Source organism: Lepidothrix coronata, unplaced genomic scaffold (assembly GCF_001604755.1).
Source record: "Lepidothrix coronata isolate B3197 unplaced genomic scaffold, Lepidothrix_coronata-1.0 Scaffold215, whole genome shotgun sequence".
Taxonomy (NCBI): Eukaryota; Metazoa; Chordata; class Aves; order Passeriformes; family Pipridae; genus Lepidothrix; species Lepidothrix coronata.
Genome location: NW_016690395.1, coordinates 602,992 through 616,377, shown reverse-complemented (window position 1 = coordinate 616,377; position 13,386 = coordinate 602,992). Strand labels below are relative to the sequence as shown.

Sequence of the window (13,386 nt, the reverse complement as noted above, 5' to 3'; positions counted from 1 at the left end):
TGCATAGATGATAATAACTTTCCTTTCTGATTTTGATAGTTCACTTTCAAGTGGTGTGGCAATGTTAATAAAAAGCCAGTATCAATAGTGGATTTTATTGGATTGGAGGTTTATCTGATATCCTGTTTAATTGGTATCACTTTTTTCATAATCTTTAATTTTTTATTGTTCTGTTTGTTTTTCAAAGGCTGTGTAGATGATATTGTAACTGTATTGGCTGAAGAACATGGTTGTCTTGATATTATTAAGGTCTGTGAACCTGGTTTACTCTTTCTTGCTGTCTTATCTAGAATACTATTGTTTCATAATATTTCACATGTTTATTTTTTTAACTGATTTGGTCACTTATTGTATTGCAATATGATGAAAAATTTTGAAGTCTAAACTATTATCTAAGATCCTTTCAATAGGTAGTACTGGTAATATTCTTTCCTAAAGTTGCTGTCAGTCTCAGTAAGTGTTCTCACCCACAAAAATAAGGACTAAATTTTAGTGTCTGCATATTTTCAGACATTATGTGAAAGGGTTCTGACTATTAGCAGAAGAAATTTCCCAAGTATTGCATTGTTTCAAGCTGGCTATAGAATATCTAAATTTAAAAATAAAAGTAAAAAGCTGCATACATTGCAAATTTCTCATACTTTTTTCCCCAACTCAAATGTAGGATTGGGAGGTGAGAATAATTGCTTCCCCAGTGTTTAAGTCTTACACAGCTAACCTCATATGTGTGAGATTTTATTGCTCTTGTTGGAATAGCCTGTATGTTAAAAGTTAAGCATGAGCCAAGTGGCTTGCTGAATTAAGACAGTAATAAACAGACCTCCTCCGTATTTTTCTTACATTTCAGGACCATTCTGAAAATGTTATAGCTCTGCTGAAGAAATGCCTTACGTTCCAACCTTCTAAGAGGCAAGTATTCAGTCCAAGGGCGTAGTACAACACGTGGGTTACTATGAAATTAGAAGAAACGTTGCTGAATCTTTTTTTTTTTTTTAAATATTGACGTTTGGACTACATATAAGAAATGCTCGGTTTTGGTGCTTTTCAGTGTTTAAAAGGAAAGAATTAGGGAGGGGACACAGAAATCAGAGGTGCAAAACCTTGAGATTGAATATGAGAATTTTGGGGGAAAAATATTCAGGTATTTGTAGTTCTAAGTTCACAGCTTTTACTGATTCTATGTCTGGAAGTTGGTGGTGGTTGCCATAGCTCTATTATAGCCAGAATAAGGGCTGCTTCAAATCTCTCCTTTCAAAGAAGTTTTTCATTATGTCAGTCCACTACAACTTTCTTCTGAAAATGGAAGTTTGCTTTTGTTCTTTAATCAAGGCTTTGCATTTGTATTTTTCACATCCTTGCTTTGAGCAACTGAAGGGGAATTAATGAAATAGTTCATATTCACATTAAGTGAAGGTGGGATCTAAATTTGGGCTATAAACAGACTGCATGGTTTGTTTTGCTTCATGAATTGAAAAACATTAGTAGACAGTTCTGCTGTTAGGATTTCTGAAATCCAATATAATTTAAAATAACTTGCTAGTATTTTTTACTGAGGATACTTCTCACTGAAATATAACATTTTTGGAAGCACTTTGCTGTAAGTATTTTATTCTCTTTTCTTAATTCAAGGCCAACTCCAGAGGAATTACTGAATGACAGTTTGTTCAGGGAGGTATCCTCTCTATATCCTCCCTTCCACAAACCTGCTGGTCTGTTCTCATCTTCTCCAAGGTGTGCTAATTTAACGCTTCCTGAAGACATAAGTCAATTATGTAAAGGTAAAAGCAGGTGGTGGGATAAATGTTGTAGGAGGGGGAAGGAAAATAAAATGTTATTGCATTTTCTCTCCAAAAGTTTATTCAAAGAAACATTAAATGTTACAACACTACATTAATGAAATAAGTTGTTTAATGGACAGAGGTATAGGCAGACATGTTTTGAGGGATGTATGCAAGTCAAAGGAGGACATATTAATTTTGTGCTCTGACTTCAGAGAATAAATATTTAACATTAGTATTCAAGTCCAGGTTGCAATAGCAGTATCATCTTTTGCCTTTAGAGTTTGGACATGTGCATATACAAGGTAATTCTCTTCCACTAAATTCCGTTGTGGATTGATAGTTGGATTCTGCTGGATTATAGCATCAGATGATTTTTTGAAATATTGGGAAACAAAATCCTTGTGAAAGAGGTCACTTCCTAAGCTAAAAGATTATACTTCCAAGTTTTGAACTACAGTATGTTCAAAGTGTTACCACTCTCAAGTCCTCATTAACTTTTTCTTATGAACATGGAGATGTTTAGAGAATCTCATTGTATGTTTTTTGAAGACAAATATTTTATAACCTATTACAGTGAGTATGGTAGGTGAAGGGAAGAGAGATTATAACTATTCAGTATGAATCACTTGTTTCTTATTTCAAGTCTTAATGCTGTGTTGTATACAAAACAGTGGTTTGTTTTGTTTAAAAACACACAGAAAGCAAAAGTCCACACTTCAATGTATTTGTTTGAGTGTTTCAAGGCAAACTGTAGAAATATTTGCTCTTTTTTTGACTTCTTTCCTTAATTTCCTAAAGGGCACTTGCAAAGAGAAGGTCACTTTTCCTCAAATTTCACATTAAGAGCTTTCAAGCATATTTTTTTTTTCAACGATATGTGTTTAGAGTTGTAAGAAGAAATACAGACTACCTAAAAAGCTGTAATTTATTTTTATGTCATTTCTCACAATAGATGAAGATAATGATTACTTAGCAGAAAGATCAATTGAAGAGGTTTATTATCTCTGGTGTTTGGCTGGAGGAGACTTGGAGAAAGAACTTGTCAACAAGGAAATCATTCGATCAAAGCCACCTGTCTGCACACTTCCCAAGTAAGGATGGAGAAGCACTTTAAGGAAAAGGAGGATGGGTGGATGGAGAAGGCTAGTAATTTTGAGAGAACATATTTAGTTTTAACACCTGTATGTGTGCAAAATATTGAAAATGGCTTTCTTGAACAGCAGGAAATTGTCACTTCCCCAACTTAAGGCATTATCTGAATGCCTTGTATCTGTCAGCTACCTCATCTTCCTGTTGTTGTCTGAAATTTGAAAAGATGCAGGAAAAGTGCAGAATACTGAATTGAAAGTCCCTAAGTTTTGTACACTTTCAAATCACATTAAGTTTTAGTAATAATGTCTCACTGTGCTTCAACAGCATATTTGTAATTGTAAGTTAATTTAATATGTAGTGCAGCAAATTCTCACATTCTGAATTCCCTCTCATAGAGCAGCAGTGCTGAATGGTCAATCCAGTTATTCAGCAGATTAGCTGATCAATTTTTTTAAAAATGCTTAGTTTTATGACTTAAAAGTCTGTAAAAGCATTTTAGTCATTACTACTTTTATCTTACTGCTACACATGTTGCAATTTTATGTAGTAATTCATATTTTAATCTTATTATCTGATCTTAATAAACATAATTATGTGCCGATATATATCAATTTACTATTTTGCAGTTTAAACATGAAGTATGTGTACAGCCAAAATACAATATCTTTAAAAGAAAAAAAGTGTGGAACTAGGTTTTAAGTGATATTTTAGTGTCAAAATTAGTGTGAGATTTTGAGGAATTGCATATTTCTTTGCCCACAGGTAAACACAGGTGCTTTTGAATTATGAGGGACAAACATTATTCATCATTAAGGTGAAAGACTTGAAGATCAGGTGTTAATTTCAAAAAATGCAATCTAACTCCATCTTCTAAGTGATACTAGTAATGATAGCTTAATTTCTGAAAATCAGTTTCATGTGGTCTACTTTAAAAATAAAATAATCATAAAATAGAAAATTTGTGTATACTCTGTCTTGGGTTCATTTGTATCCTTAGGTGGACTTCAGCAGAAAAGGTCTGGGTCAGACTTATGCTCAGTTTTTTTTTCATGATGGAAAATGGCTTTCATATGATAGTATTTTATTTTTGGTTTTCACATTAAATAGCAGCTCTGATCAGTGACACATCAAGGAATAAAAGGGAGTATTAATCCCGTATCTCATTACTCTTCCTTTGCGTGCAAACTAAAGTTATAGAAAACCCGAAATATGTTTTACAACAAAAGGTGTCTGAATAATTTAAGGTGATTGTACATTCCCTTGATAGCAGAGTTCATGCTATGCAGAGTCAATACACTATACTCTAAGAGCTAATACTTTGTTTTAAAGAGGAAACTGCTTGATGTAAGAAATTTTTTTTCCTAGCTCAAGTCCTATGTTATAAAATGACCTAATTTTTTTTCTTTTTTCTGAAGCTTTTTATTAGAAGATGGTGAGAGCTTTGGGCAAGGACGAGATAGAAGTTCCCTCCTAGATGACACAACTGTGACTTTGTCTCTGTGCCAGCTCCAAAATGTAAGAGTAATATTGTGCACTTTTTCTTACAACCTCACTGCAGAAACATTTGTTTAAAGGGAATATGTAACAGGAGCTCCTGCTGCTGTTTCTACAAACAGAAATGTTACTAATTCCAAGAGAACACTTCTTAGCGTCTGTGTCAGATTATGATTTATGCTATTAAACTGCTTTGTCTGCAAAAACTTACTAGGTTTGATTTATCTTCTGTCCCTCCATCCCTTTCCTATATCCCTGTGTTTCTTTTTTTTGTTACCTTCTTTGTCCTGGTGTAGTGCAGATAGTTCTGTAGTACCTGATATTCTCCACAATTGCTAAAGTGACTGGATAGTGTGCTTTAATTGGTGTCTGTAGATGACTCACATTATCCAAAAGAAAGATCAACTCACTTCAGTTTCAGCTCCTTAAAAGCTTTATACTTAAAGTTGGATACCAAGTTGCCAGTAGTTAATTACTAATCTTTGGAATATATAGCTATGAAACAGCTAGTTCAAAGGATCTCTTCAAAGCATTTTGCAGAAGTGCTGTCATGCAGTTTTCTTCCATCTTCAGTGGAAAACATCAGCATACGATAACTCATGACTTTGATGTAATGATGAGTTACAAGATTTATTCCATATATCACTGAAATGTTTTAATTGCTCATATGTCTTTGCACATGTTTATTGCTCTAGAATTAGGAATTTATGCTGCAATAGCAAATGCAATTCTGTCACAGTTAAAAAAAAACACCTTTCTGTATAATTACAGGGCTTAATACAGAAAGGAATGCAACCCCTGAAGTCTTGTTCTCCGCCGCCTTAATTTTGGGGGCAGTGTGTCAAATACTGTGTAAATATATTTCTTCAGTAAAACTTTACACACAAATGCATGAAGACAGACCAAAGAATTGGGATACTTTCTTTGCTTGGTTGATGGGGTTTGCATGGCAGGAGGGAGGTTAACAGTATGCAATAATTACTATAAAGTTGATGCACACTGCAGTTCCTACTGTTGTTCTTATGAAAGGTCAGCTTTTAAGGCTTTTTTTAAACCTTTTTTATCTGAAATTTTGGATATTGCTGCCTACTTCTATAAATACAGCAGAAAATAAGTATATACTGAAATTTCATTCTGAGGACGATGCAAGCCTGAACCTTGCACTATTAGTTGAAATAAATTTTTGAACTTACACAGTTCTTCAAACACCTTTTATAGAGCAGAGCATGATGCCTATAATCAAAAGAGGAGCAGTACTGAATGAACTGAGAATGAACTGTTCTGTCAGTCCCAGGAGGAACAGGCTGTGCAGTATGCCTTCAAGTTAAGGATGGAACTGCAAAACAGAGCACTGCAGGGAGCATGGTATTAAACATTAATCTTGATGCACCATAAAATGTCTGAAAACTCCAGTGAAAAATCCAGGCATGTTTGTTCATCACCTTTCCTGAGAGTGTCTGTATTTCCTAAAAGGAATTCAAGTTTGCATAACTCTTGAACTGATTAGAAACATAAAACCAAGTTGTGCAGTTGCTTTGCAGCTACTTGGATAGGAAGTCCATGAAGAAAGATTAGGAAAAGAAAAAGAACTATGTAATACTATTAATCTCTTAATCCATGATTATTAGAAGCCATTTTTTGTGTGGAAATAGGTTTATAGATGAGTTATCTTCAGGCAGGAGAAATTCCATCAACTCAAAAGACCTCTGTTAGTAAAAGTTTTTAGTGTTAAAGGCTGTCTGTATGCCTCTTTGCTGACAAAGTACTGAGCTAATGCTTAGGTCTCAAGGCAAACTACTAAATTTGGCAAATAAATTACTAATAAATAGTTATTGTATTCCACTAAGATTTTCACTTGAATTCTGAGCAGCATTCTAATAATAAATTATTTTTCTTCTTCACTTCAGAGACTGAAAGATGTTGGTGGAGAAGCATTTTATCCATTGCTTGAAGACGAGTAAGTGCATCTGTAAATTTGTACATCTATAAGGAACTGAATTTTGAGTTATTAGTTTTATTTGAGTGGCACACTGCACAGCTAGACATAACTGTCTCCCAAAACCAAAACTAACATGTCTTGTTTGGCTCTAAAAGTTGAGGGCTGGTAAACACTGCACTTAGGGCCCTGATACCAAACTGAGGACCTTAGCCTGTTTCTCTGTTCTGGAGAGAACAACTCAGCATAAACGCAACTGTTTATGCTGAATATTCAAAATTATCCATTTATGCTTGTTTCTGACTCAGAAATGCATCATAGGATATTAAATTTTTTTCAGTGATTTGTATTTCATGCTCTTCACTACTACTATCCTAGCTCTTTCTTTCCAGCCAGTCAACTTTACCTCATTCAAACAGTAGCAATGAGCTCTCTGCAGCTGCCAGTCTTCCTCTGATCATCCGGGAGAGGGACACAGAGTACCAGCTAAATAGAATTGTCCTGTTTGACAGGCTGTTGAAGGTATGGAATCTTTCTGATGCTGGATAATTGGATTTGGCCTGTTAATTGGAAGATTTTTAAAGGACTAAGTAATTGAAAAAGGAAGCAGTGATACAAGAGACCACACTGGGAAAGGGGAAGAAAACCCTACAAAAGTATAAGAAGACTGAAGATAAAAATATAAGAAATAGGTTTTTTTCAGTAGTGATGAATATAAAAGTAAATTTTAAAGTATGCACATGAAAACAGAGCTACTGCTAATACTGGTTACTTACTGATGAAAATAATTTTACATCCTTTTATTTCATAACAGACTAAGTTATTATAGATATAAATATGCCTGTTAACACTTCTGCATTTCCAAGCAGTAAGGTACTTGAAAACATGCCATAGCAGTGCCATGTCACAAATATGAGGTTTATATTGGGGGAAGAAATAGCAGTTCCTAATTTACATTAGAAGAGATGGATTCTTGTTTAAGAATGAGAGAGCTGATGCACATTATCAAATATAACCTAGAAATGTTTAATAAAACCAAGATGGGTGCATAGCATGAAAATAAAAAACTTCTAATAAAAATTTGGATTAGTAGATATATCCAGTATATACCGAAGCATGTTAATGCATTTATGAGAAAGAGTGGATATTTTAACAGCAAGCAGAAGTCCTTCATCCAGGCCTTCCAGTTAGGAATTAAATTTATTTTGTAAAACTTGTATTCTCTGTTCAGGCTGACAGTATTTGTCCTCATGGGGAAAGACTGTCCCAGGATTGGAATTGGAATTTTTTCAGTTACATGGTAACATTTTTTGCTGTTAATCTCTTCTCTTTGTAGGCCTACCCATATAAGAAAAACCAAATTTGGAAAGAAGCTAGGGTTGACATCCCTCCTCTTCTGAGAGGCATAACCTGGGCTGCCCTGTTGGGTGTTGAGGTAAGGGTAATGGGAGGACATTTGCAGAAGTTCAAATACTAACTGAGAGTGGAGTGAGATAGGAATGGGATTGACAGAGAAGTTGGAACTTACAGATTTGGCAGGTAGAGTTACTGGAATTTTAAACAAAATGAGTAATGAAATTGTGTGAATAAAGAAAATGTTCAGACCAACTTGCTTCTTGCTTCTAATGTTATTTGATAGATAGAGAATGTATGTAAAATTGACTGCCTTTAATTTTGATTATGAGATGGAAAAATAATACCCTTACAACCAAATTCTGTTAGATTGTTTAAATACTTTTGGTAGTTAACAGGGGGTTTGGTTTTATTTTTAATATTTTTGACAAATGCAGTTAGAATCCTTCTGCTCCAGTCAGTGATAGTTGGACAAAACAGGATGAAACATATCAAATGTATTTTTCTCATCTACCAATCAATGAATTTCTGAGAAAGACTGGAGAATAAATAAATCAAATGTAACCCTTTCAGACAAAGGACTAATAAGGAGTATCCTAGAAGTGAGGGCTCCTCACAGAGCTCCTCAACTACATAGCTTTTGCATCTACCTTGCTTGCAATCTGCAGCATGTAGCAAGGAGATTCTTGCAGATAATCCCAGGTTATTCAGAATATTTAGCTCAGGTTATGACCTTCTGAGTGCTATATAATATAAACAAAAAAAAGCAAAACTGCTGGTCAGGGTTGTAACCCGAGTCTTGGGAGATGAGTCAGTTCTCATGCTTCAGCAGCTTGCCATCTGTACAATATGGGTAGTGTTTCCCTATGCCATAACATTAAAATGGACTTGTTAGCATGCCTGTCTTGGGATTTAAGCGAGGACAAGCTACTAGAGTAGTGTATACTGTCAGTATCAATTAACAAGCAGCTGGATTCAGCGCCTTTCCAGAGATGATGCTGAAAGTCACTTGCCAGTGGCTGAGGTAAGCACTGAATTTAAATCGAGTGCATCTCTTAACTTGAAAATGGTAAACTGTATCAAGTACATAGCTTTCTGCATAAACAACTGATAAGCACTGAAGATTGTACTGGTGAGGTCACAGAAAAATCTATATGTCATGAATTAGAACGTAATGAAGGTGGTTTTCTTAAAGTTTAGTGTCAGACTTTTTTTGTACTTCAGGAAAGTTTTTCAGGAAAAAAGAGTTGCTAACTAAAGTACATAACAAAAACAGTCAACTTTTGCATATCCGCATGTACACTGTCATATAGCTTTTGTTAGTAAGTGATTTCTAAATTCAAATATTCTTCTTCCACACTTAGGGTGCCATACAAGCAAAATATGATGCCATTGATAAAGACACACCGATTCCTACAGACAGACAAGTAAGACTTCTGGCATTACCAAATATTGTCACTCGAAGATCATTTCTACCCTTTGGAGCCATTTACCTATTACAGAAAATGTGGTTGATAATACTAAAAGGGTTCCCCTTGCCCTCTAACCTTATTCGTGCTGTAGCAAGAATCTTGCAAAACAGACACGGACAAGTACTTTAGCTCAGCTTATGTTAACATGTGGAAAGTGAAATCCTCTTTCACTTCATAATCACTGTTTCTGTAGCAGCAGCCAAGTGTAGTGAACAATACTAGTGATATATTGTTAAAATTCCTGGTTTTATTGAATGCTTGTTGTGCCTGTTGGACCTTGTACAAGTGTACAGGTAGTGTACTGAGTAGCCTGAGATCCTGTAAGGTGAGTTGTGCTTCACAGAAATGGGGTTTAAAGCAATTTGGTTCTCCAAGAAGAGAATGTTCTTAAATGTTTCCCTTACCAGACAGAAAAAAAAAACATCAGGAGCAACAGCTGTTTCTTTCAGCTGGGTGAAGGACTATTTTCCATCACATTGGTTACAACATTGAGAACTCTCATTTGATTACCTTTTAGAGCAAAGTGATATTACCACCTGAAATGAGTCCAGAAGTAAAAAACTGTAATTGTTATCTGCTTTCTGCCTTTTTCAAGGGTTAGCACTCTTTTAAAAATATGAATGCAGCAAAAGAAAAAAAAATCTCTGTTTTTAAACTTGGACAGGGCTGTTAGGTCCCCTGTCAGTTTTGGTTTTGAGAGTGATAGAGGAAGCAGATTGTGTTTATGATGGTGGTCTGACCTACATTCTTTGGCTGACTTCCACCTCTAGTATTGGAAGATTGCTGTAGTACTACCCCACTTATCCCAATTTCTCTTTATATTATATGTTGGCTGTGGTGCAGATTGAAGTTGATATTCCTCGTTGCCATCAGTATGATGAATTGCTGTCATCACCAGAAGGTCATGCAAAGTTTAGACGTGTATTGAAGGCCTGGGTTGTTTCCCATCCTGATTTGGTTTACTGGCAAGGTGAGTTTGACTAGTTAGCAAGGTCAGAGAATGATATGGAAAGCTCTGACTGACTTAAAAATACCTCCCCTCTTCTGCCCCACAGTAGAAGCTCTTTTGAGTGCTTTTCTTTCTGTTTCCTTTGAAGAATGAATCTATGGGTTATTGTAAATTTAATTCCTAATAATCTGTGTTTAATTTGTAGTGAGAAATCACCTCAATCTTTGTTATATATTTACTTTTCTTAAGTTTCAGACACTTTGTTTAAAAACGAAGAGTCTGTTGCTTACTGTTCAGTTCCAAGGTAAAGTTGCAAAAGTTACTGAGTGAGTTCTTGGGATGATAATTGGCCTTTCTTGGAAGCTTTGGCAGAATATCTGTTCAGCGTTGTAGTTTAACAATTTGATATCCTCTCTGTTTTCATGCATTGATTTCACAGTTGTTCTCAGCATTACATGTGAAGCCCTGGTAGAACTATAACCAGTATCGAGTATGGAAATTTTCATGATAAACTAATGATTTTATCTTGTGCATAAAGATAAATGAGCTCTTTGTGCTGTTTCTTCATGGCTCTTCTCTCTTAGGTCTTGACTCTCTTTGTGCACCATTTCTGTACTTGAATTTTAACAATGAAGGTGAGTACCTTTTTCGGTTGGGAGTGAAGGGGAAGCACAGTCTGTCATCTGTATCTGGTTGCAGACAGATGTGCACACTTGCTTATAGATGGAAAGTTTCTGTACCTAAAAAAGGAATTTTAATGCTCTAGTTGCCATAAGTCAAAAGAAATGGTTGGGTTTTGAAAACTCCATGTGGTGTACTGCTCTTCAAGCAGGGGTTCAACTCCCGTGTTTATTGCAAGTACAATAATGATATATAATCAAAAGCACAAGTAACCTTGTATGTAAAAGTAAGAAATGCTGCTCTAGTACATGTCTATTTCAGTGAAGCTGTAGTTCAGCCTTCTTTAAGGTGAACGTATTATTAACCGAAGTGTTAACCTGTCAGACTAGCTTTATTCAGAAAAGCTGATGATAGTTTTAAATGCTTTAAAGGTTATCAGATCAGCTTTGTATATGTGGCCTTCGTCTTCTTAGAATGTGATTTGTTCAGAACAGGTCTAGTCCAGTCTTTTATTCTCTTGTACCTGGCTTTCTTTGTCTAAGGTCTGTGTATGGGAAAACTAGTTTCTTAGGACAATGACTCCTGTTATGCCTACTGTGCATACAATCATTTTTGTGTATAGATTGATTTAAGTATTTATGCTTATTATCTGCTTAATAATGAACTTTTTTAGGTGTAGTTTTGTTTCTACCTCTGTCATTGCATCCATTTTTTTAATTCTTTCAGCTCTGGCATATGCTTGCATGTCTGCTTTTATACCGAAGTATTTGTATAACTTCTTTCTGAAGGATAATTCTCATGTTATTCAAGGTAAGTCAGTCCCTTTATTTTTTTGTAGTTCTAAGAGAAGTAGAATAATTTCTGGATATATAAATACACTTTTTCAAGGGGTTTCAAATTTTGAATGCAATTACAATGACATAGCTGTGCAAGAAAATTAGGAACAAAATAAGCGGGTAAAGATTCAGGCAGGAGAGAAAACCCAAATGTGCGCGCGCACACACACGCAATATGTTCTATGTAAAATCCTAGGTAAGAGTCAGTCCATCCTTGCAGTACAAACAAGAGGTTCCTCAGAAAATGGAAGTTATGGTATTCAAGGAAATAGGGATTTGAGGAGAATTTCTTACTGCATGAAAGATAATGTCATTCAATACAGGACAGGAGTTGGAGAACCCTGAGGAATAATGTTCCACAGTTCAGTCTTCAACAACTTTATAGGTAACTCAGAGAAATTAAAACAATAGCTAGGAATGTCTGTTCTACCTGAAAATTAATTTTCAATTTTATGAAAACTTAAAAAAGGAATTGTCTAGAACTAGAAAGCCACTTTGGCACACCGTGTTGGGAAGATAATTTATCTTTCAGGCAGCTTTTAAAAACCAGAAGAAGCTGTTTGAAAAGCCATCAGTAGTTGAAAAAAAACCAGGTGGTAATGAATGTTATTAATTGCAAGCAGTTATGAGTGTTTATTGAATACTGAGTTTCAGCATGGCTTGCTGTCTTTATATTTCTTTTAAAGAAATCGTTTCGTATATTTCTTGTGAAACTCATCAACTTCAATCAGTGTCTGTCATTTTTTTGTGTTCAAAAAAGGAAATTAAGAACTGATCAACAAAACTAATTAGACATAAAAGCATTTACATGTTAGATGATCAGGAGAGAGCTAATGTAAAGAGAGATTGCAGCGGTTAGGAGGGTTTATGTAGGAAAGACAATGGGTAAGAGGTATTACGAACTGAATAAAATAATAGGAAAAATTATTCTGGAGAACTTGTTTCCATCCTTTTGTCTGTAAAGAAAGATTGCTTGCAGTAAAGGTCTAAAGATGAAAAGAACAAGTATGCTCCTCTGGAGACAAGTGCTTTAGACTTCAAGATTAATAGCTTGGTAAAGGCTTTTCTCAAGGGGGTATACTCTTCCATAAAATAATACTTTTGCTCTCCAGGGTTTCCTGATATTATTCCTAAGGAGCTTTACAAAAATATGTATCAGCTGAAGTTAGAAATCTAGGTCAGTAGGATTATGTGAACCAAAGCAGTGTAGGCGTTCCTGAGTTCTTGTTCAACATCTGGTATCATCAAGGACTCAGGGAGACCAGACCCTTTAGAATTCTTTCAGTATTCTAATTAATCTTTTCTAGGGTTGTATGTCAAAAACCAATATTTAAATACAGGTTTAAAGAAAAATTCTGTGTCATTTCCCTGCTTTATTGAGTTGGAAGAAAGTGTTAAGAATGTGTTATTTAACTGTCCACTGCAGTTTTACCTTCTTTGTGTCTTCTGTGTAGGGGTGGATGGAAGGAATCTTTCAAACTGCAAAGTTCAAAAAATTAATCTCTGAACTTGTCACATACAGCAAAGACAGCTGTTTTTTCTAAGCTTATCAGGGGTATTTCCTTATATGAAATAGGAAGCAAGAGCAGTTAAAGAGATTTTGGTATGCAATGCCCAATTATGTAAAACAGAAATTCATATTCCAACCAACTGCAATTGACTGTTTTTGTGAAGATGTCTGTATTTTTCATTAGTCCCTTAATTACCCATGTAATCCTACACAGTAACTATACTTCATGACACTGGCTGTTCAAATAAAGATGGAATCTATCAACCTGTGGTATATCCATAGAGAACCATAACGGGCACAAATCTTTATTTTAAGAACAAATGTATTTCAGGGAAGCTAATT

General features: G+C 35.1%; 1 protein-coding gene across 5 annotated transcripts in view; it reads left to right on the top strand.

The window, feature by feature from the left end:
- The window catches only part of TBCK (TBC1 domain containing kinase), a 99,770-nt gene that overhangs the window by 31,875 nt on the left and 54,509 nt on the right, over positions 1 to 13,386 (top strand). For 4 of the 5 annotated variants that reach the window (XM_017833542.1, XM_017833541.1, XM_017833545.1 and 1 more), the window contains 12 exons: positions 188 to 249; positions 848 to 909; positions 1,630 to 1,778; positions 2,734 to 2,872; positions 4,289 to 4,388; positions 6,275 to 6,324; positions 6,696 to 6,825; positions 7,640 to 7,738; positions 9,021 to 9,083; positions 9,972 to 10,098; positions 10,662 to 10,712; positions 11,425 to 11,508. In XM_017833542.1, the coding sequence (XP_017689031.1) occupies positions 188 to 249; positions 848 to 909; positions 1,630 to 1,778; positions 2,734 to 2,872; positions 4,289 to 4,388; positions 6,275 to 6,324; positions 6,696 to 6,825; positions 7,640 to 7,738; positions 9,021 to 9,083; positions 9,972 to 10,098; positions 10,662 to 10,712; positions 11,425 to 11,508 (1,116 nt within the window). The remainder of the gene's footprint in view (positions 1 to 187; positions 250 to 847; positions 910 to 1,629; positions 1,779 to 2,733; positions 2,873 to 4,288; positions 4,389 to 6,274; positions 6,325 to 6,695; positions 6,826 to 7,639; positions 7,739 to 9,020; positions 9,084 to 9,971; positions 10,099 to 10,661; positions 10,713 to 11,424; positions 11,509 to 13,386) is intronic. The other variant, XM_017833544.1, reaches the window with a different exon arrangement.